The sequence below is a fragment of the Barbus barbus genome (assembly GCF_936440315.1).
Source record: "Barbus barbus genome assembly, chromosome: 34".
In the NCBI taxonomy this organism is placed as follows: domain Eukaryota; kingdom Metazoa; phylum Chordata; class Actinopteri; order Cypriniformes; family Cyprinidae; genus Barbus; species Barbus barbus.
In genome coordinates, this window is record NC_136762.1 from 12864556 (window position 1) to 12888655 (window position 24100).

Genomic DNA, 24100 nt, shown 5'->3' on the forward strand with positions numbered 1-24100 from the left:
TGCAATCATCTAACACTCAAAAAAATTTATGTTAACCTTTAAAACACTAATAATTTAATAACACTGCTAATGTTCACATGCACTTTTTGACCAAAGTGTCAATAAAATCTCAAAATGAATTTCCATATTTCATACTTTACATTGCAATGTTGTGATGCCTAAAGTCACTTGTAAAACAATTTATTGTTTTTAGGTTAGTGTATAGTGTACAAAATATTGTTTGTAATATTGGTCATTTAGTATCAAACATGAAAATAAGTCTTGATTTTTCCAGTTTTGAGAAAAATGTACTGTAAATATCTACATTCCTAGTCACATACATGTAGTTAAAAATCTGATTAAAGTGTGTATAAAATAATTATATAAATGTATACTTTTTCATTTAATTTCTTTATGGAATGCAATTGGTTTTAAAGTTTTTAAATGTTGTCTACAAGAGTATCTGAAATGAATCCGTAAAACCAAACCGTATTTGTGCAGTATGAACGTAGCCTTTCTCACTCCACTGTGTTTGTTTCTCCATCGAGCAGCTCAATGAGTATGGGCAGATCATCCGTGCTGTTTGGCAGGAATTGGCATTTCCGAGTTGTGGGTGAGAACGTGTGTGTGTGCAAGAGACCGAGGGAGCAAAGCTGAATGTGTGTGGGAGTGCCAGTCCTAGGGTGCCAGTCAGTGCTTTGCAAACTGGACCTTTTTCTGTGGTTCAGCGAGGTCAGTGGGTTCATGAGGCCGTACCCATCCAGCACTCATCCTTGAACTGCAGCAAAAGCGCAGAGCTTTACAGCCTCCGTTAGCGCTGTGCAAGATCAATGGGAGAGTGAGGCCAAGAGACTGCCTGTCTGTGAGAGAAAAAAGTCAGAAAGGAAATGAAACCATACTTCATGAGCTTCCCTGAGAGAAGAATGAATGGCCTGATTTTTGGCTGCATAGAGGAGATTCTTTGGTTAAATGAAGCAGAAGTGTTTGAAAATGAAACTAAACCTTTAAGTCAATTGGATAAAGAGAGACTTTTAATGCGGTGTGAGTAGTAGATGGTCTCCCAGCAGAACAGTTCGAGCATGATCAAATGCTTGGGTCCTGTGCACAGGCAGCGGATCTATCTGTACTCAATTAAAGGCAGGAGTTGAGCTGAGGGAATGAATGCTGAAGCAGTAGCAGGCCTGCAATACCTCAGGGGCAAAGAGCACATGACTAGACCGCCTCTCTCCCTTTCTGTCTCTTTCTCGTTTGCTTGGCTGTGGCAGTGAAAATGGAAAAAAGCCACTGTTTAAACTTTATCCAAATATCCTCTTTATCAGCCGTTTCTCTTTTTTCCATCCACCCTGTCTGTTTTCAATTTTCTTGGATGAAGGCTGTTTAAAGTGAATTTGATAAGAGTTATAGGATATGATAACAAGGGATGTCAAAAGCACCGGTACTTTTGACACCACTAGTTGTCATATTTCATACAGATACTAATATTAAAAAATGTAATGTACCTGTCTTTCTACAGTATGGTAGTACCGATATGCGTGTGTGCTCTGTAAAAATTGCTTGTGGTGATGCGACTGTGCGCTTGAATGTTCACATGCACTTTTTGATCAAAGTGTCAATAAATGGTCAATAACATCAATCAAACAAAGTATAAAAAAAGCGAGAAACACCTTAAAGAGAATGTTAAATGTTTGTAATTTGTCTTTTAAAACATTTTACAGGAACATTTTAAACTTAAATTTACTCTTTTTTTGCTTGATTTAATTGAAGCAATGTTTTCTAAACCTGAATATTGAAGCTCTATTTTTTTATTAAATATTGATTTAAACATCTATATGAATAAGTTTTTAAATGAGTGCATATATGTTCAATAGCATATTAGTTTTTTACATTGATATAAAAAAAGTATCAATATAGAAATTGAAAATTGTTTCACATCTAAAAGCTCCATTTCTTTGTTACATTTAGATGACACTTTATATCACAATTGTTAACTTTTATAAAAGTGTGTTCAATAGCATATTAGATTGTTGCTTTGGTATCAAAATTGGTTTCGAGACTCATGAAGATTCACTGGTTTTGGTATTGGTGACTGAATTTTACCTTACCGTAAAGAATTATAATGAACTTAAATAATTTTGCGGTTTTTTTTTTTTTTTTTTACTGTTATAGCTAACTTGCTATTATTGTCCATCTTATTTCTCCTCAAACATCCCTTTCTTTCTTTGCCTCTGCAGATTCTGCCACACGCTATTCCCATTTTCTGCGAAGTATCGGGAACAGACTCCGGGAAGCCCACTGGCTGACCTGCAGCAGTTCTTCACTGGCAAGCTTTATGTCCTTGTGTACCAGCTAAAGCTGCCAGCTGAAGAACTGTTGTGGTTGGCTCTTTCCTGGCATGTCAGCACAGAGATGGATGGATGGATGCATCATTCCAGACAGTCGATGAGGCTGTATCAACCAATCCTGGAACAGACGGATCCCTCATGCAGCCTGCTCACGTGAGCTGTCTGAACTTGGCTATTCGTTCTTCTCAGGCATAAACAAAGGCTACCATACGGGGTCCATGCTGACTCAGCCACATTCCTGGCCTGGTGAGGGTCCCTTGCCCTTATTTGGGTGTGGAGCAGTACGGGAGTGGCATTCTGTGCTCTCAACCGAGCTGACGGAGGTGGCCATCTTGCTCTTCTGCTGTAGCAAATGGTGGACCTGACATTTAGTGGGCGGAAACATTAAGTACTACTGAAAGTAGTGTTCTTATAGTATTCTGGAGACGTGCCCAGGCTTTGACGTGTTTGTGTGTTGAAAGTCGCAGAGATCCTCCAGGGAACAACTGATGAAATACTGCAGAGTGTAACTTCCTCTTTCTCTTTCGAGGCCGTTCTATGGCGTAAATATGATTTTTATTAGCTTGTGCACACTACGTACGCATATAACCGTGGTCACACAGACCGATCGGCCTATACTCGTCACATCAACTGACCTTACACAAGCCTTAAACTCCTCAAGGCTGACTTCTTCAACACAGAAAACAGGATATGAAAATGCGTCCCTCTAAATCCTCCCAGCCAGATGAAAACTGAGAATATTCTAGGCATTTAGCAGAACCAGATGCTGAGTGCCTTAAATATGCTCTCCGTTCCTCTCCCTCCAAACGTGTACAAGATCATGTCACTCTCTCACCAAGCTCTCAACCGTGTCATAGTTTTGCACATGTAACCATACCTATAGTTCTGACCTCCTCTCAAGGGCTTCTTCGGGTCATGAGCGAAGATCACCTACGTGATCCGCTCTACTCTGTCAATCTCTTCACAAGTGCATTAAAAGATTGTTGAGGGTCGTTGTCTCAGCTGCTCTTAAAGAAGCTCGCCCTGTCTGTGTTTCAGGTGCACTTAGGCTGTAGATGGTACACTGCGCTACTCCCGCTTTAACCCTCTTTAGGGCCCAGACAGTAAGGGTTAACACCTACATTTTGATTAGATTACTATGAAAGTCCAAATGAAAAGACTTGCAGTATAGACAAATGTGATTGAATCATGTGCTCAAATAAAATATAAGATGGCTTTGGGGAAGACTTGCCTTGTTTATTTTTACTTAAAATGAAATTAATTTTTTTTGTTGTGGATCTAAATTCTCTATGAATGTGAATATGATTTCTATATTTTAGCCAAATTATTTCTCATTGAATCGTGCCTCTCAAAGCATTCTTTCAAGAAACGGGCCAAAAGGCAAAATATGTTGCACGCTATGATCCCCCGTAGACTAACTACTAACTAGATGTCAATGCTGTTTGTTTTTTGGTCTCATATGTGGTACAAGTTGAAATATCTTTTTGTGGACAACTTGTGTAACGGGAACATTCCTTAAGTGTGAGATGGGTCACAGAGCCCTTTTTGTTCAATTAAGGTTGAGCTTGAAAGGGCCCCACAAGTGCAAAATAATCCCAAATGGCAGAGGTCAGATACCTCACAGTTACTTTGCACCAGGGTAAAGGGTACTCGGATCACCCGCCAGGGATCTTCAGCATACCTTCAATACTTTAGATAATGTTTAAACATTCAGAAGGAAGTCCAATTGTATGTGTGTTTTATAAATGAGGCCCTTGAAGTAAAAATAATTTTTTTTTTTTTTTTTGGTCTTATTTGTTTTTTTGCAAAGGGGAAGAAGCTGCATCTGGAACAACTTGTTCGGACTTTCATTCAATTTAAATTGGAATGAACATAGGAATTTCAGATTCATTGGTAAACCATGTTTCACACGCCATGTTCCACACTCATTCACACAAAATCTTTTCACGAAACAGAAGTCCATTTGGGTGGACTGATGAAACATTTATCTCCATATGGACTGCTTGGACACAACTGCAAAAGAACAGATCCAGACTTGGTGCAAAGAGGTTTTACAACTCGTCTAAATTCCCCCTGTCTGCAGGGTTAAAGCTGCTTAACCAGATTACCTTGAGTTCCAGGCAAGCAGGAGATCATTCACCTGACGAAACATCCATGTCGCAACATTGTTCCAGCATCCCACAATCCTGCCTGACCTTTGCCCTTTGGCATGCCGGTGCCTTTTTCCTTTTACCGGGTCAATGTACCACAGTCTGCCTGTTGCACAGCGGGTGTCATGTAACCCGTCTGACTGGCAAGCGGCACAATGTGTAATTCAGTACGGTACAATGGCCTCAAGAGGCTGAGGGTGATCCATGGTGACTGTTCGGTCTTATAACTAGGAAGAGTCACGTGGAATGTAAGGCTGTCATTCACATGACATTTACAACATGTACACTACAGAGCTCCATATTTTTATATCCGCATCCCACCTGATCTTTGAAGCTCATGTCATTGACACTCACTGCGGGAATGGCCTTTGGCCCAGATTTCCAGTGTTTAAATGTTCCTCATTTGTATAAATCGGAGCTGACGTATATGACCCCTCCTTTACTTCTTGTCAGTGTGCATTAAAGGGGTAGTTCACCTAAAAATCTTAATGTAGTTCCAAACCTGTATGACTTTTAAGATTTCCATGGAACACAGCATAAAAAGTTTTTTTTTTTTTTTTTTATAAGCTCAAAAAAAACCCCACATGAACCAAATTTGTGTGAAATGAAATTTCACTCAGTATATTTGTAAATGCATGTTTTGAATGATTCATCCATGTATGTTTTAGTGGAAAGTTTTTTTTGACCTCATGATCAAAATGTTATAACTACAATCTCTCCATTCATTTAGTCCGAATATCTCCACCCATTTCTTACAATTGGCTGAAAGCTAATTCTACCTCCATTTAATCAATAATCGACGGACAGAACCATGTCCTGCTCAACATTTTTTTTTTTTCTCTATAATGTTTCATTTGGATGGATGTCACTACGGAAGAAGAAAAAATCTGTCACTACTTTAATTTCATTGCGATTTTTAACCAATAAGAACCCTCTAGCTTCCACACTAGCACGTGTTTTTGTATACCATGTCAGTAATATGTTTAATTTGCGATTAATGTGTTTTTGGGCCCTGTGTTAAAAAATTTGACACATATATGCATATTTGAGCACTCAAACCTCACCTTTCTTCTTGTAAATGGAGACGTTTATAGGGGCTTCAACTCCTGGTCAAAAACAAACGACCCTCTTACCAGGTCCATGTCCAGGCCCCGTCATTAGAGCCGCTCCCCACAGTCTGGTGAATTCATTAGATGCTGCTGGAAAATCCCATATGCAGGGTGTCTGAGGGCCGGATGACTCAGAGCATATGTACACCCACCAATGTATGAGTAAGTAACTGGCCTCCCGGTTAAATGAAGCAGTGTGATACATATAGCAGCATGCAGCCAACGGATCCAGAAATAGCCATGGGAGAGACCCTATTAGCAAAATCCTAGAATGAAAAGGTGAAACATTGATTAAAGGAGTACAATTCTAAGCAGTTTAGGAGGGATGGATAGAGAACAGGAAGAACAAAAATGTATGGAAAAATAGGAGGCAGTTAAAATTCATTGTGAATTTTAATCTCTCATCTCTCCTGTACCTTCATGCTTAATCCCAGCAGTGACGTCATCACAGGACCTGTCCACCAGACGATGATTCCCTTCTCTGTTTAAAGGCTGGTTATGTAATTCCATGGAAAGTCTGACCACTGGAACTACACGGGCTAGACAATCTCATTAAATGGACATGATGCCTCGGCGTACGTCTCCCTCAGCACTCTCTCTCCCTCACAATTGAGCTTTGAGACATGCATTCACTGTCTTTTTTATATCACTATTGCTTCCTGTTGGGCACATTTCTGATATGAAGTTGCTTGATTATTAATGACACTACATACATCAATTTCATTTAATTCTCAGACCTCATCATGTGATTTTCTCTGTCACTGGTCTGTCAGGCCTTCTCTCATCTGAAAGAGATGAACTGTGTTGCCAGGTGACAAAACGTTGGATTGTTTTGGGCGAACAGGACAACCTGGCAATGTTAATCCTCTTTTTAGACTTAAGTCCACACCTCTAATTATGTGTATTTAGCTTTTGTTTAGCTTGAAAGGGCACCTAGGTTCAAATAATTTTGTTTATATATGCAGTGTATTAACATTTGAAGATTATATGGTAACACACGTGACGTTACATGTACTTACTATCATAAGAACACTTAAAGGGATAGTTCACCCAAAAATGTGTGTTCAACGTAAGCAGCAGCACCATGCGCACGCGTTGTTTACATGAAGTGGAAGCAAGCGCATGCATCGTGATATTCCTTCCACAATGGCGGTGCGCCGCAGCAGACGGAATGAGAAAAAATTTGTTATTTTTGTTTTCTTTGCTCACAAGAGGTATTGTCATAGCTTTGTAAAATTACAGTTGAACCCCTGATGTCACATGGACTATTTTACCAATGTCCTTGCTACGTTTCTGGACCTGGGAACATTTCAGTTGTGTTGCTGTCTATGGAGGGTCAGAGAGCTCTCGGATTTCATTTAAAAATATCTTCATTTGTGTTCAGAAGATGAACGAAGGTCTTACAGGTTTGGAAAGACATGAGGGTGAGTAATTAATGACAGAATTATAATTTTTTGTGAACTATCCCTTTAATTATGCATAATTACATGCAAGTAACCCTAAACCAAACCCAAATTCCTAACCATATAGTAAGTACATATAGTAATTAATATTACTCAATACTAAAATAATTACACTGTAACAAGGACACCTTAAAATACAGTGTAATCAGTTGAAATTTACATTTAAAATACAATTGATTATGTACAATAATACTCATTGAAGTATCTTGTGGGATAGTTTAAATACCTCATTCCACCACGTCATTGACACGCAGAGACAATAAATTTAAAGCTGTTCTGCAGCAGTGTGGTTTGACGAATGCATGTAGTTCCTGTTTCCTCGTGAGGAGTGCAGTGTGTCCATGTGAACAGGGTGACATGACATCCAACAGCAGCATGGCATGGGGCCTAGCGCTATTGTTTAATGAAAAACGAACAGTGGCGTTTCCCACACTGGCGCATTGTTGCGCTCAGCTGATCTGTCTCAACGGGCTGAGGCCTGTCAAACCCTGCATTTAGGTAAGTAAAGCTATTTAAGCAATAACATATGAGGAAGAATGCTCTTAGCCATGAGGCTGTTGTACAATACTGTTTCGAACAAAAAGACAATTGCAAGGTATTGCAGCGGTACAACAGTTAAATAAACAAGAAATTAATATTGTGTAACACATTTTACAAATGGCAATGCCAGTTATTTTATGTATGCGTGTTCCACTAACAAGACAAAAAAAATGTTTCAAACAAGAGTGTGTTGCTTTTTAAGCAACACAAAAAAGTACAGGCGAATTTCATGAATGAATCAGTGTTAATGAACAAATCGATTGATTAAATGATTCAATGACTCACTCATAAGGACAACATGTTTTGTGTAGAGATGCGAGAAACAAACTCAGGCCAAAACATGCAAAAAACAAACCAATTGCACGTTTTATTGAAACTATAAAACATTAAATACAATTAAATATGAAATCTCTGTATGATATGTATTTTTAATTATTATTATTAATCTGCAGGGCTTTTTTATGGAGAGCTTGTGTAAGCAGCCCAGTAAGAGGCTACTACTACTACTACACAAATTTCTACAAATTGATCAAACTGATCCAAGGTCAGGTAAAAACCAAAGACGCTGGTTCAATGGTTCACCACTAGGGGGGCGATCTCAATGAATTCAACTTCACGAGCTCACAAAGATCGCCCCCCAAATGCAAACCATCGAAATTTTGAAAAGTTTTGAAACAGTTATGAAGTAACAAAGCACGTGACTTTGGCAGTTTAATACACACTCCAAACCACTGTTTCAAAACAAATGACTTGCAATGGGTTCGAAGCGTCACAAAGCAGCCCCTCGAAAGTGCCCAACGCTAGTTTTGTGTTCCTACATGAATCAGAGTTTTGAATGAATCGGTTAAATGAATACCATGAGTAAATGGCATGCTCTCTGAGTACGGAATTTTTTAAGTTAGTAATTACTTCAGAACAGTTAAAAGGTATAATCTATATAGTATGAATGTGTGTTGTATGATTTTTATCGCCATGTTGTCATTGTCATGTGACCTACCAGCTTCAGTTTCCTCATTTAACTGTCTTTCACAAAACCTCTCCCAGGGCCTCATGGGATAGTAAAGTGAATTCATTGTGTTTTAAAACAAATCTGTTGGATGAATGATTCAATGACTCATTCATAAAGACAGTCCCTTGTCGCCACCTACTGGCTGAACAATGTAACCAGCAGAAATAATCACTTCTAATCTCTACCACTAATGTATGCACTGACAATCTGTCTGGAACACAGACAGCTCAGCCATTCAAATTCAAGGATGAAACTAACTGTTGTGTAACAGGCTGTGAATGTTAGCTTACTGTTGCAAATACCATCATACACCAAAGCGAATGAATGAGCTTGGACTTGCATATTTGAATAAATTGTTGATAGCTGTATGCAAATGAACGTTCGATTTTTCTAAAACCAGAGCAGCTTTTTAATAATAGATTGCAACATTTTTATTACTGTTTTGTTGTTTTTTTATAGAAAAATAAAGATTTTTTTCTTCATTTTCTAAAATGCTCTGGCATTCCCACACGCACGCTTCCTCAAACTCTCTCACACTCTTTCTCTTTCTTGTGGCTAATTGACCCATTTTTCCAGTGGAGAGGTCTGCGTTTTATTCAGGGGAGGTCAGTGAGTGCGTTTGGGTGGGTCTGCTGCAGTCTAAGATGTTGGCACAAGCTCTCTGAGGCCCTCACCTGAGACCTTCACTTGCATCCACACCCTGATGTCCTTGGGATGTGTGTATTTATGTTTATTTAGAGTCTTTCTTGTGAACCATGACAAGCATACATGCCTTTGTTCACCTGTGAAGACCTATCTGACAGGAACATTGACACTGGGGCAGAGGAATCTTCAGCATGAGGCACAACTCTTTGAGAAACTGCATTAATCCTATTCCTGACCTCCGATTATTCCCAAGAACATGGATTTTTGCCACACCTTCATCATGTGGTTAAGCAACAATGGGGTTGAATTTGATATTACATCATTAAACTGAGTTGTCCACTTATTTGTTTTTCATTCAGGGGATCTTAAGGTGGAATTGTTGTGCTGCGATGACTCCAGAATCACATGACACAAATTCCTCAGCAACATTTCTACATAAACACAGGAGATGTTGTGTTTTTCCACAGCTTCCCTGCTGCCCGCATTCTTGTGAGTGGACTGTTTAGTGGACCTTTTGCTCTGGCTCTCTGCATGGAGGAATGTGATAATGCATCCCAGCTTTGGCTTAGCCCTGTGGCTGGCCGCCTCGGTCTCTGGCTTCCCAACACGTGTCTGGCTCTGACTCCCACCCCCCCAGAGACCTGCGGGACCCAAGAACGCCACACACTGCGCACTACCCTGAGAAATCTGCTTCTCCAGCGTCACACTAGCAGCACGTTCAATGACAGCTGTGTCACTCATGTGACCAAATGTCAAAGGCCTTGGCGAGCGGCGTGTGTCGGTGAGGTGGGGTTAATGATGGAATGTCTGTGAGGTTACAATGTTCAGGTTTTGAGGCCGGACACATTAAATGAGATTTATGTGAAGAGGATTTGCTGGCATGCTCTCTTGAATCCAGCATCTTAAGAGGGCTTCAAAGATGCTTCTGTAGGACTTAACTGAAGTACACTTTGTAAAACATTGGCATTACACTGCAATAGTACCATGCAGTATATGGTTTTGGTTTCATTGAAAATGAAAGCAGGAAAGCAATGTCATATGCAAATCTAACACATAATGTTTTTCACATTTAACAGTGGAATTACACTACTTTTTGATCTTGGTGTATTTTAACAGTATATTTTATTCTTAATCAGGAAGATTCTATTGTTCTATCCAATACTTAACAACCTGATGATTTTAGAAAAAAGACAAAAAAAACTTAAAATGCAGTTTATCTTAGTTTATCCAGTATTCAAATTACATGTGCCACAACAACACTTTACCATAAAGGAATTTGCCAAAAAAGGGAGGTTTGAATGTGTCCGACAGTTCAGTAAATCTTAGCTGTGCACCTATTTCAGAGGCTGCATCCTTCAAAGTCTGTGAAGGTAGAACTTAACTATAAAATCACATCTTAGAAAGATGCAAGTCAACATTTAAACAGCTTTAAAGTTTTTTGTTTTTTTTACATTTGAACATTTGCATTGTTATATGTTTGACTAAATTGAAACCCAAAGTGTAATCCTGCATTTTGTCTTTTAAAAAATCCTGTTTTCACTGGCGCAATAAATCTCACGATACTCTGGGCCATGTAGGACCCATTAGTTGTATCCTTCATTGCTCGTGAAATAACGGATGCATTTCTGAATTGGGACACCAATCTTGACGCAGAAAATGGCGGATGGCAAATGAAGCTTCTCAATGCAGTAATCTGATTGGCTATTTGGGCTGTCACTCTTTTATTTGTTGTAAGTTCAATTTTAAGTCAGATAAAAACCCAAATCTACTCAATAACATATTTAAAAAGCGAAAATATAATAAGTATTCTTCATTTGTTCAAGTTTTGCTCTTGCTCGCAGACAGTCCACGTTACGTAATTTTCACAATTAGCTGATGTCTGTGCACATCACCCATGTCATTTTTTGCATCCGCTTGGACTTGTGTGTAGACAAAGGCACAGAGTGTTTTAAATGCTCAAAAAAGGTCTGTTAAATCCAAGATATACTTTAATTTTGATGTAAACACTTAGCGCATGCAAACAGACGAAGGCATAGAATTTTAAGCTCAATGCAAAAACATATTTTTAGGACGGTACAGTTGAAGAGTTAACAATTTGTTATAATCATCCATTCCACCATGACACTCAAATCCTGCACTAGCAATGTTCATGAGAGGCATTAATATAGGTTTGACGTCAGTCAAATACTACTGGTACTTGTGTGGCTTTTGCCCTCTTTTGATCAAAATTTGGATGTATCTTTTTGAGTGAGATTTAGAAGAGAATAACAGCTAGTATACGGTACCCTCAATGCAAAAATGACACCTGTGCACAGATCACTGTGGGTGTTTTGGCAGTGCAGAGGAGGGTGACATGTCTGTGTTAAGTAATGACATGCTTAGAGAGTATTATGGCCAGACTCTTTAGCGATAATGCTTTGGCCCGTGGAGTGTCCGTACTGTCTGTCATAGATCTGCAGGTCTCTAAAGTCCGAAGAGGTTAAAGAGCATTTAGAGTTGAGAGCTGGACCGTCTGATTCTATGGCAATCCCGGAATATCCCAGTCAGCTGGTCTCCCTGAGTGACGGAGCTTATAGAATAGCTCATCCCACATGATGGTGGGAAAGTGGCTGTGTCAGCAGGCGCTCAGTGTAGGAGTGTGCGCTCATGTGCCCTTTGTACTGCCTGCTATGTGCGGTGGTATGTATCTAAAGGTCGAGGGGAGGTACATGAGGCTCCAGCGGGGAGATATCGGGCCACTCGTTGCCCTGGATCCCAAAGGCCAACATGACACTGTAAACTCTGAATTCATTATCCTGTCAGGAGTTTGTATCTTATCAAGGAACTCGGATTACTGTTGTATCAGGTTTTCTTGTATATATGATCACATAAAAATGACTTTTAAGTTAGTTACTGTTTAGTGACAGATGGCATACTCATTAGAGAGACATTCTGGGGTTAAGTGAGTTGCTCAAGTGCGCAATAGTCACAGATCAGGTTTGTGATCCCAGTAACTCTCCAGTCACCCTTATTTGGTTAGGGTTAGAGTTAGGTAAGACAATCTTGGTGGCTTTAGGCTACCACCACCTTCATCTTTGGATATAGGCCTTTATTTTTGGTTCATGTGATCCTGACTGATAGATCACTGACACTTTTTTTAAAGACACTTGGAATGCAACACCAGTGTCTCCGATAGTGCTGACTGCAGAACATTTATGAGGAATAGAGCAGTGTTCGGTTTTACAGGTGTGTCTGTTTTGCAGGTCTAGGCAGCTCTGATCAACTCAAAACAAAGTGGAACAAACAGACACCCTCCTGCTGGAGCTTACAGGTATTACACACACTCACCTCACTGTTTGGAGTCTGTCTATCTATCCATCCATCCATCCATCCATCCATCCATCGTTCTATCATTCTATCATTCTGTCTGTCTATCTATCGTTCTATCTATCTATCTATCTATCTATCTATCTATCTATCTATCTATCTATCTATCTACACACACACACACACGCACACGCACACACACACAGGTGAATGTATGATGAGCTTTTTATGCAGGAGTGTTCAGGGCTCCTTTGATTCAGTAAAGCATGGGTGACTGAATAGTTCCTAACACACACATGTCCTGTCAGCTGAAAGCAGAGCACAGGATGTGTGAAAAGGCCACAGAAAATGGGCTCCCTGAAGGAGACTGGCTTCTCAGATACCATTTCCTCTCCTAACACAGGATGTTTCCTATAGTTTCATGTAGTGTCAGGTCAGCACAATGTGTGACATTATGACAAGGCTGGATGAGAGCATCTCCCTCACACGCACGCGCGCGCACACACGCGCACACACACACACACACCTCTTAATGCTGACAGACCAGTCACCAGTCTGTTCTTAGGCACCCTCCTCATCTTTTTATGAATACAGAATCACAGCTTAATTCTGAGCCCAGCAGTGAGTGTCACATTACATGAGCGGAATGCTGTTACGTTTTCAATAATCAGGTTTTCGTTTGTTCACAGAATCGTTTTGATGGCACACGTACCGTTCTCCACGTGGCTGCACACATACAACGCAGCATGCGTGGGTGAACTGACGCAGTCTCCATGACTCACTCTGACACCAAACCTCACTTACAGCATCATTAATGTCCTTCTGCGTCTGTGGCAGGTGAGCAATCACAGAGCTGCACAGATCAGACCCAGCCGCTCCACTGCAGCATTCATCGAACAGCCATGAGCAATCAACTGATCTTAGCAGTGAGATTTATTCATGTTTTAATTTTTAAAACAGAAATGTAATTGTTCTTTAATGAAAGTTACTTTCAGATGTAAATTTGAACCTGCTCCAGAAATAGATGAAAGCCTTTTAGCAAAAACAAAGTTTTTGAAAAAAGATGAAGCTGGATGTGAAATGCCTTGATTGAGGTAAACTTCCACATTATGTCATATTTTCTGCTCTGTCACAGGCTGTAAATCAAAAAGCTATTTGGGTAACACCAAATGTCATAAATCATAAAACACCAGAGAAGAGCGAAGCCACTGGAACAGACAGAAGGTCTAAAGGATTTCACCTTGTCATTAACAGTGAAACTGTAATATAGATGCTGTCATTAACATTTTTGATCAGTTTTGTTTTATTTGAAATTGAAGAGTATGCTGAAATTAAACATAACACCACTTTCAGGAAAACAAACAATACCATAATGCTTTTATGTTAGATTCTGGCCTGTACCCATGGCAACATGCTTATAATTCAGCTTTTGGAAGTCTTTTGAGAGAAGATTACAACTTTCATCTTTGACTATGAAGAGCATTCAGAATGAGCCTCAGACATGTTTAGCACCAGACGCAGACTATTGTTGAAAAACTGCTGTCAGCAAGATATATATACACTATATTGCCAAAAGTATTGGGTGACCCCCTTCTACTGAACATGTTTGACTACTTTAGAAATTTCTATGAGTACAAATCTTAATGTTTAAGCATATAATAATATTCTTTTCTAACATGACAGTGCCTCTGTGTGTAAGGCACGGTTCAAAAAGACATGATTGATTTAGTCGGTGTGGAAGAACTTGACTGGTCTGCAGAAAGCCAAGTCCTGATCCCAGCTGAACTCCTCTGTTGTGTCTTTATATGCAGACCTTGAGCCAAAACTCATCTCCAAACACCAATGACTTGTACATAAGGGTACTGTCATTTTAGACACGTCCAAAACAGAGATGGAAACATAATGTATTTAAAAATTTCCATCTCTGTTGCAACAGTTTTGTTAGTACCTTTTTCTATTCTAAAGAAGGGGGTGTCCCAACACTTTTGTCCTTATAGTGTATGTACAAGTCATTGGTGTTTGGTGATGAGTTTTCGGCTCAAGGTCTGCATATAAAGACACAACAGAGGAGTTCAGCTGGGATCAGGACTTGGCTTTCTGCAGACCAGTCATGTTCTTCCACACTGACTCAATCAATCATGTCTTTTTGAACCGTGCCTTATACACAGAGGCACTGCCATGTTAGAATAGAAAAGGGTCCCGTCCAAACCGTTGCTATAAAATTAGAAGCACACAATTCCCGTAGAATATCATTATATGCTTAAACATTAAGATTTGTACTCATAGAAATTACTAAAGTAGTAAAAAAGGTCTGGGGTGACCCAATACTTTTGGCAATATAGTATATTTTAAGAAATGTATATTTTTATTCAGTAAGGATGCATTTCCCTGAGTAAAAGTGACAGCAAAATATTTATTTACAAAAACTTACACTTACAAATAAATAAATAAATAAATAAATAAATAAATAAATAAATGCTGTTCTTTTGAACTTTCTATTCATTACAGAATCCTGAAAAAAAGTATCATGGTTCCACAAAAAAATTAAGCAGCACAAATGTTTTAACATGAATAATAATGTTTCTTCTGCACCAAATCAGCATATAAAGAATCATGTGACACTGAAGACTGGAGTAATGCATGCTGAGAATTCAGCTTTGCTATCATAGAAATAAATTAAAAGTATAAAATTTTTTAATTAATTGCAACAATATTTGACAACAATACTGTTATAAATATTTACTCTTTTTCTGATCAAATAAATAAGAGAAAAAAACAAAACAAACAAAAAAAATCTTTACAACTTTTTTTTAGACAGAGACAATGACATTCTGAATCTGAAGAGAATCCTAAATTAAGATCTCAAAGTTCACACTGTGGCCAGCAGAGGGCAATACACGGTTTTAAATTGACTGATGGCAGCATAAAAAAAAAAACAGACACCGTTGACCATTACATTTCTGGAATGCAAACTTCAGTACATTCTGTTATTGTTACAGGAAGTGTACAATAAACTCTTAACTTGCACTAAAGCAACTTTTTAGCTTTTAAACCTTTTTAACAGCTCTTATTAATGGCAGATAACCATCCTGTGATTACCACAAAATGTGTTTTTACACTTTTAGATTATTATTTTTATTATGGTTTTTGCAGACATGAAGAACAAACAATAACAGACAAACAGACCCTTCATATAACAACAATCTTTGCAATGTGTAAAATGAAGCACACAAATCTGACAAAAAATTAGTAGTATGGCGGTATACAAGACCAACATATCATACCAAAAAATAATTACAATCCAATCTAAAATAAAAGAATACATCACTGGTCCTTGTAGCTCAACAGAAAAGTAAAAACTGGTTCCCACATTTTGTCAAATTTTTCAGAGTTCCCAGAGATGGTATATCCGATTCTTTCAAGATGTAAAGTAGAAGTAAGTCCAGTTAACCAGTCAGAAAAGAGAGGCCTAACATTTTTCTTCCACAAAAGCAAAATAACTTTCTTAGCTACAATCATACCGTATTGGATGGGTAACCGTACTTTCAGGCTGAGAGACTCAAACAAATCTGACCAATCAAGAATTGCTATCATTGGGTCGGGGAGTAAAACACAGTTATAGACCTTGGCAAAGAACTGGAATATTTCTATCCAAAAATTCTGAATTTGTACACAGAACCAGAAAAGATGTGCCAGGGTACCCTCAGCAACTTTACACTTATCAAAGCAAAGCAGAAAGAGAAGAATGGAAGGCACTTTGTTCTATTGCTAACCAGGAGGGAGTGTTTACTTGAACAATGCCTGGAAAAGAATCCCGCCAATACATTAAAACTCTGCAATTCGCTGCCCAGTAATACTGGCGAAAGTTAGGCAAACCCAGACCCCCCAAATGCTTAGTTTTATGCAAATGAGTCTTGGATATACGAGCATTTTTAAAACCCCATATGAAAGGCATAATAATGGAGTCAAGAGTTTTAAAGAATGATTTGGGTAGGAAAACGGGTACATTTTGAAAAAGATATAAGAATCTCGGAAGGCTCACCATTTTAACTGCATTGATGCGGCCGATCATTGATATGGGGAGTGATCGCCATCTTTCTATGTCCTGCTTCAAGTTGTCTAGCAGCGTGAGAAAATTTAATTTAACTAAATCCTTTGGATTCTTAGGAACAACCACACCAAGGTATTTTATCATATCCGGAGCCAATCTAAATGGCATACTCTGCATGAAGACTGAATCTATATTATTGCCAATGGGCATGAATTCACTTTTTTGCCAATTAACCGAATAACCTGAAAAGTTACTAAATGAGTTTAATAAATCCAACAAGAATGGATCAGAGTGCTCCGGATCTGAAAGGTATAAAAGAACGTCATCAGCATAAAGAGATATGATATGATCTACCTGACCTATGCTTAAGGGTGGAATCTGCGGATGTTGTCTAATAGCGATAGCCAAAGGTTCTATGGCAATGGCAAACAACAGGGGTGAAAGTGGGCACCCCTGTCGTGTGCCCCTATGCAACTCAAATTGTGGCGATCTATCAAAATGAGTTAAAACCGATGCAGATGGATGATGATACAACATACTGAGCCAAGACGAAAACCTATCTCCTAAATTAAATTCTTTAATGGTAGTTAAGATATATTTCCATTCCACTTGATCAAAAGCTTTTTCTGCATCTAACGCAATAATTGCCAATTTAGAGTAAGATTTTTGCTTGGAATAGATTATATTTAGAAAACGTCTAACACTGAAAAAAGAGAATCTGTTAGGGACAAAGCCGACCTGGTCGGGGTGAATAATAGTTGAAATACATTTGTTTAATCTAGTTGCCAAAATTTTGGTGAACACTTTTAAATCGGTATTAAGAAGAGCAATTGGACGATAAGAGGACACATTAGTTTCGTCCTTGCCTTTCTTAAGAAGTAAAGAAATATTGGCGAGGTAGAGAGGAGGAGGACATTTTTGCTTACAAAAAGAATGATTGAACATCCGCAACATAAGGGGTGCAATTTTACCAGCATACGGTTTATAAAATTCGATACAAAAGCCGTCAGGGCCAGGAGCCTTCCCGTTTGGGAAGGCATTAAACGCATCCAGTATCTCTTGAAGAGTAATGTCAGCATTTAAAGTTTCCTGGTCAGCCTCACTTATTTTTGGAAGAGGAAGCGAATGAAGAAAGTCTACAATAGCTTCTGAAGATACAGATGTTTTGGATTTGTACAAATCTGCATAAATGTTTTTACACTTTTGATAGTTGGGTCCCATCCTGGTTGTTTTGTCCAGTGAATAAGCTGCTTGCTAATATTGCAGATTCTAATAAGGGTTCAGATATGCGATTGGCCAGTACACAATGTTCAGACAAGGCTTGTAAAAAACATAATTGCATGTAATTTAGTGTCTAATCCAGGCAAGTCTTACAAAACAGCATAATGCAGATGGGTTGTTCCAAACTTTTGTCTCTGCAGGAGCTCGGCACCAGCAGTGCTGCAACATGCTCTTTGCAATCCAGCTGTCGGCCACATGTGTGTGATGGGGTCATTGAGTCCATACCCGGCTCTACATCATATCCTTTCTTTCAGTGTTCCTGTGGTCAACTATGTTGGGATTGAACAGAAGGCGGCTGAAGAACCTCAGCTTCCAGAACGTTCTGGGCTCTTCTGGTTGTTGATGTAGTGTGAAAATGCTGAGGAAAGCCCTTCTGTGGATGAGAAGGTGGGGCTGCTGGGCCTAATCCTGTTATCCCAGCCTTCTTAATCCAGATCCAGTCAGTCTTTACACCTCTTCAGTCACACAAATACAAACACTCTTCCAATACAAATACATCAGACATTATGGAGGACAGCATGATGCTGGGTGTTGAAGGGATCAAGAAAAGCATCCTGTATGGAGGGACCGGTGAGAAGCCTAAATTTGTCACAGGAACTAAGGTATAGCTTCACGGTCATATTTTATACATATATATGGCAGGAGCGTCATTGCATTTGTAACAGTAGAAACTGTTCCAGGATGTGAGTCATTTAATTGTTTGCCTAACTGAATCTCGAGATCACGTCTTTTTTCATTAAACACATAATAGGTTGTTTTTAATGGGATTATATCATCAATTTTAGAGTAGACACAGTCTCTTTAATGTCAACTTAGTAAGTTGTCATTTGTAGGGAGTGTGTGGCTTTGAATAACAAAAACTTTAAGGTCTTATTAGGTATATAGAGATTTTTAGTGCTGAGTAATAGGTTTTTGTGGATTTAACAGCAGATTTAACCCACAATAACAAAATATGGGGATAAAGCTCTCTAATTCTTCCATGGTCCATACAGGTGACGTTCCATTTCTGCACTCAGCTCTGCAATGATGAGCGCACCGTGATAGATGACAGTAAGAAGGCAGGTATGCCCATGGAAATGGTGATCGGGAACATGTTTAAACTGGATGTTTGGGAGACTCTGCTCATGTCCATGCACATAGGGGAGGTGGCTGAGTTCTGGTGTGACGTCATTGTAAGTATAATGTGATTTTCAATACTACAAATTACAGAGGTGGAATTTGAACATTGTGATTAAATTGAATAGTCCAGGCTTATTGGATATTGAACAGGATCTACAGTAAATGGAATCTATTTAATTGAAATTCAAAAGACAAAATATAATATATTATTATTATATAATTTTATTGAATATGAATTATGTTGTCTACAATTTCATTCTATTTTTAATACTACTAACTCAAATTTATTTTTCAATTGTATTGCTCCCTCAAATTCAGTTAAATTGCAATTTAAAAACCATTCTATTTTCTATTCTCAATGGTGCTAAAATTAATTTATTAATATATGTAATATTATATAGATCTACCTAACCATTCAAAAGCTTGGGGTCAGTAAAATGCATAATGTTTTTGAAAGAAGTCTCTTGTGCTCACCAGGGCTGTACAGTAAAACCTGTAATATTATAAAATATTATTACAATTTAAAATATCCATTTTCTATTTGAATATATATATTTTTTAAAATATTCCTGCGATGACAGCAGATCTTATTCTAATATGCTGATTTGGTGCTCAAGAAACATTTCTTATTATCAATGTTGAAAACAGCTGTGTTGCTTCATATTTTTGTGAAAATGGTGATAAAAAATGTCAGGATTCCTTGATGAATAGAATGTTCAAAATAATAGCATTTGTTTGTAATTTAATTTTTTTGTAACTTTGTAAAAGTCCTTAAGGTAATTTTTGACCAAATTAATACATTCTTGCTGAATGAAATACATTATTTTCAAAAAATATTCCTGAACCCAAAACTTTGAACAGTAGAAAATGATCTTATTCACACCAAGTTTGAGTGAAGGACAAATTTTAAACTGATATCATAAACTGATAACCTTTTAAATGTGTTCAGATGAGACGTGGCGACTGACATTTCCGCAACACACAGTTGTGGAATACCACAGTGAGTGCCAGACTGTCATACAGCCTGATGGAAAGCTTAAATCCTTACAAAATAGGATTAATCTGAGTCTGTTCCACATGGTGTAATCATCATTTACAGCTGCCATCCCAGCTCCAGCACCTGAGATTTAGTATTATGACTCTAACAGTCTCTATAGCATTATGGGAAATACCAGGATTGTTAACACAAACACAGTCATGGACACATCAGCCATATAAACACACACTTTTAAGCTTTAGAAAAGTGCCATGGCTTTTAAAATATCAGTTGGAAATGGAAATATGTGACCCTGGACCACAAAACCAGCCTTAAATCGCTGGGGTATATTTGTAGCAATAGCCAAAAATACATTGTATGGATTAAAATGATCGATGCCAAAAATTATTAGGATATTAAGTAAAGATCATGTTCCATGAAGATATTTTGTAAATTTATTGGCATAAATATATAAAAACTTAATTTTTGATTAGTAATATGCATTGCTACGAACTTCATTGGGACCATTTTAAAGGCGATTTTCTCAGTATCTAGATTTTTTTGCACCCTCAGATTCCATATTTTCAAATAGTTGCATCTCGGCCAAATATTGTCCTATCCTAACAAACCATACATCAATGGAAAAGCTTATGACTGGTTTTGTGGTCCAGGGTCACATATTTGCAGTAACTCTTACCCTGAAAAATGACTTATTTCAGGGATTAGAAATAAGTAGCGTTAATAAGTATTTTATGTTCTTTCCTCTGTGGCTGAGCAGCACACTGGTATGTATCCAATAGTGGCAAAGAGTCTGCGGCGAATCGCAGTGGGGAAAGATCCCGTGGACTGGCACATTCACACCTGCGGCATGGCCAACATGTTTGCCTACCACAGCCTGGGCTATGATGATCTGGATGAGCTTCAGAAAGAACCACAACCTCTTTACTTTGTAATGGAACTTCTGAAGGTCTGGACTTTCAGGCACATTGAAAAAATATTTGCAAATTTTGCGTAAAAATACTTTCATATTTCATATGGATTTTACTTTACATGAAGAACAGGTCTCACACACTGCTTTAGCTCGCAAAGAAGGCTTGATATTTATTATCACTGCAAGGTTTTAGCCTAAAGACCTTCGTCAGGAATTTAGAAAGATTGAAATCCTGCAGTGCTAACAAATACACTTTGAACTGAATTATTCTTTGCAAGCTACAGCAGTGTGCAGGTTTTGTCATCTGTTTTAATAATATAATTTCCATATGCAACAGCTGTAACCTTTCATGGCTTTTTATTTGTGTATCTGCAATATGATATTTAGTGAAATGCATTATTACGGCCTCGAGTAGATCTATAGCAGACTGCTGACTATGGTGGTTTAATTCACAAGAACAGTACACAAAATAACCACTAGGTGGAGCTAGGTGATCATTTTCATATCTGTTTAGCCTGTGGTACTAACTGGAAATGAATTATGTGTGTGAAACTTACTGCAACAATCAATAATGTGTTCAGGTACAGCAGCCCAGTGAGTATGACAGAGAGTCCTGGGCTCTGAATGATGAAGAGAGATTGAAAGCGGTACCTGTGCTCCACGGTCAAGGGAACAAGCTCTTCAAACAGGGCCGATATGAGGACGCAACACTGAAATATAAGGAAGCCATTGTGTGTATCAAGAATGTGCAGACAAAGGTAAAAAAAAAAAACCCCACCTCTGTTTTGTATACATTCAGTAGTTTAAAAATGACTATATTCTGAGAAAAATATATTTAAATTATTTTGATCATGAAAGGATTGAACTACAATACCACTAATGTAATATTAGAGGGATAGTTCAGCTAAAAATGAAAATTCTGTCATTAATTACTCTTATGACGATTAATTACTCTTATGAGGTCTTACTCTTAAACCAGTAAGACCTTTCATCTTCAGAACTCAAATTAAGATATTTTTGATGAAATCTGAGAGCTTTCTGACCCTGCATAGACTTGTTTGCAAGCAGACGAATGTACACGCATGCGTCGTGCTACTGTCGTGTGTCGAAGACTGACAGAAGAGAAAAAAATGCTGAATAAAGTCATTATTTTGGTTTTCTTTGTGCACAAAAAGTATTCTCGTAGCTTCATAAAATTATGGTTGAACCACTGATGTCACAGGGACTATTTAAATTATGTCCTTACAACCTTTCTGGGCCTTAAATGTGTCAGTTTTATTGCTGTCTATGGGTCAGAGAGCTCTTGGATTTCATCAAAAATATCTTAATCTGTGTTCCGAAGATGAACAAAGGTTTTGACAAAAAACAAGTTTGGAACGACATGAGGGTGATTAATTAATGACAGAATTTTAATTTTGGGGTGAACAATATCTTTAATGAGGTACTCATTTAATTGAAATGTGTCTGTTTCTTCAGGAAAAGGCATGGGAAGCTCCTTGGCTGAGACTAGAGAAGATGGCCAACACGCTCACTTTAAACTACTGTCAGTGTCTGCTGCGCATGGAGGAGTACTATGAGGTCATCGAACACACAACTGACATCATCAACCAGCACCCTGGTGAGTAATAGGAAACTGTCAGTTCTCCCACCAATTACAGACAAACAAATGGCAACAGAAGATTGTCAGGTTTTGTCAGATCAGTGGGTTACACCCGTTGTCGTCTGTTGGTGTTGGTCAGCGCTTGGTTTTACAGATTGAACATGTGGTGATTGTTGGGTCTTGGAATGCCTGAGAAGAATTTATGTACTGTAATTTTTTGACTGTCACCATTGCTCAGTGTCTGCTGGTGCGATGTGAATTGGCCTTATAATAAGAAGTGAAGTGAAATGCACCAGTTGAAAGCATTCTCTGTATTTGCAGGGGCAATGAAAGCCTTCTATCTGCGTGGAAAAGCTCACATGGAGGTGTGGAATGAAGCTGAGGCCAGAGATGATTTCACGAGAGTCCTGGATCTGGACCCAGGCATGAAAAAGACAATCAAGAAAGACCTTGCAGTTCTCAAAATGAGAATGGAGTTAAAAAATGAGGAGGACAGACTGAAGTACAAGGGCATGTTTGCAAAAATGGCGAGAGAGAAAGAGTCTCTAGAGCTTGAGAATCCAGATCAAGAGATTCCAGAGCAAACATCTCCAGAACAAGAAACAACTCGAGAAAAACAGAGTCCAGAGGAAGCACCGCTAGAGCAAACAAATTCAACACAAACATCTCCTGAGCAAATAACTTCAGCACAGGAAGTTACACAAGAAGTTGTTTCAGAAGAAGAAACATCTACTGTGCTATCAAGTTCTGATCATGAGATACCAGAACAATCAACTACTCAGAACGTGACTCCAGAACAAACTACTACAGAAGAAGCTACTCCAGAACAATTAGAAGCAGTACAAACATTTCTGGAGCAATCAGCTTCTGAAGAAACATCACCAGAACATACAACCCCAGAGCCAACCTATCCAGAACAAGCAGACCGAGATCTTGTATCTTCAGAACAAATGACTCCAGCAGAAATGACACCAGAAAACACCAGTCAATGAGTCTTAATCATAGAAAAAAAAAAAAAATCAAGAAAGGTGCAACAATGATGATGTGGGATAAAGTTGAACCCTTTTGACTTTTTACCTCTGAAATGATTTGTTGCTTTTCTTCATGTATTCTACATTATTATAGTGACTGTAGTTTTGCCAGATCATCCAATAAAATAGTACTCAATCAGTTGCTGCGTTGTGGTGGATAATTGAATAATTAATAATTAATTCATCTGCAGCATTTTGTCTCAAAACATCAAACTTCATGATAACTCAGTGTGTCCTACTCTTTATGCACAGACATTGCAGTCCTATAATGCATTTAAATATTAAATATAAAATTTTACGTTTATCAAATTTATCATGTTCATAAAGTAATCATGTTTGAGTGATTTAAATATTTTAACTAAATCAAACTATTTAATTCTTTGAGGTTTCCTGGATTTCTTGTTTGCCAAATATTACTGTAAGATTTAGCATTTTTACGCATTGCATTTCAGCCTTTCATCAATTCATGAGCCCAGTTTGGGAAACCCTGTCCTACATATATGCCAGCACTGAGATGATTAATATCCTGATGAGGTTTATGAATCAATTTACAATGATATGTGTTCAG

General features: G+C 38.3%; 1 protein-coding gene across 2 annotated transcripts; it reads left to right on the forward strand.

Moving 5' to 3' along the window:
• The first annotated feature begins 7366 nt into the window (after positions 1–7366).
• On the forward strand, positions 7367–23672 carry LOC306854538 (aryl-hydrocarbon-interacting protein-like 1). Of its 2 annotated transcripts, none has more exons than XM_079392662.1 (9): positions 7367–7541; positions 12480–12547; positions 13233–13380; positions 18016–18477; positions 18868–19047; positions 20749–20937; positions 21483–21659; positions 22378–22519; positions 22823–23672. In XM_079392662.1, exons 4-9 carry the CDS (start codon positions 18382–18384, stop codon positions 23491–23493), a joined length of 1455 nt encoding a protein of 484 aa, XP_079248788.1. In that variant the 5' UTR covers positions 7367–7541; positions 12480–12547; positions 13233–13380; positions 18016–18381; the 3' UTR covers positions 23494–23672. The 2 variants fall into 2 exon arrangements, with proteins under 2 accessions (XP_079248788.1, XP_079248789.1); XM_079392663.1 differs by having other exon boundaries at positions 7374–7541; positions 18016–18445.
• The last annotated feature ends 428 nt before the right edge of the window (positions 23673–24100 follow it).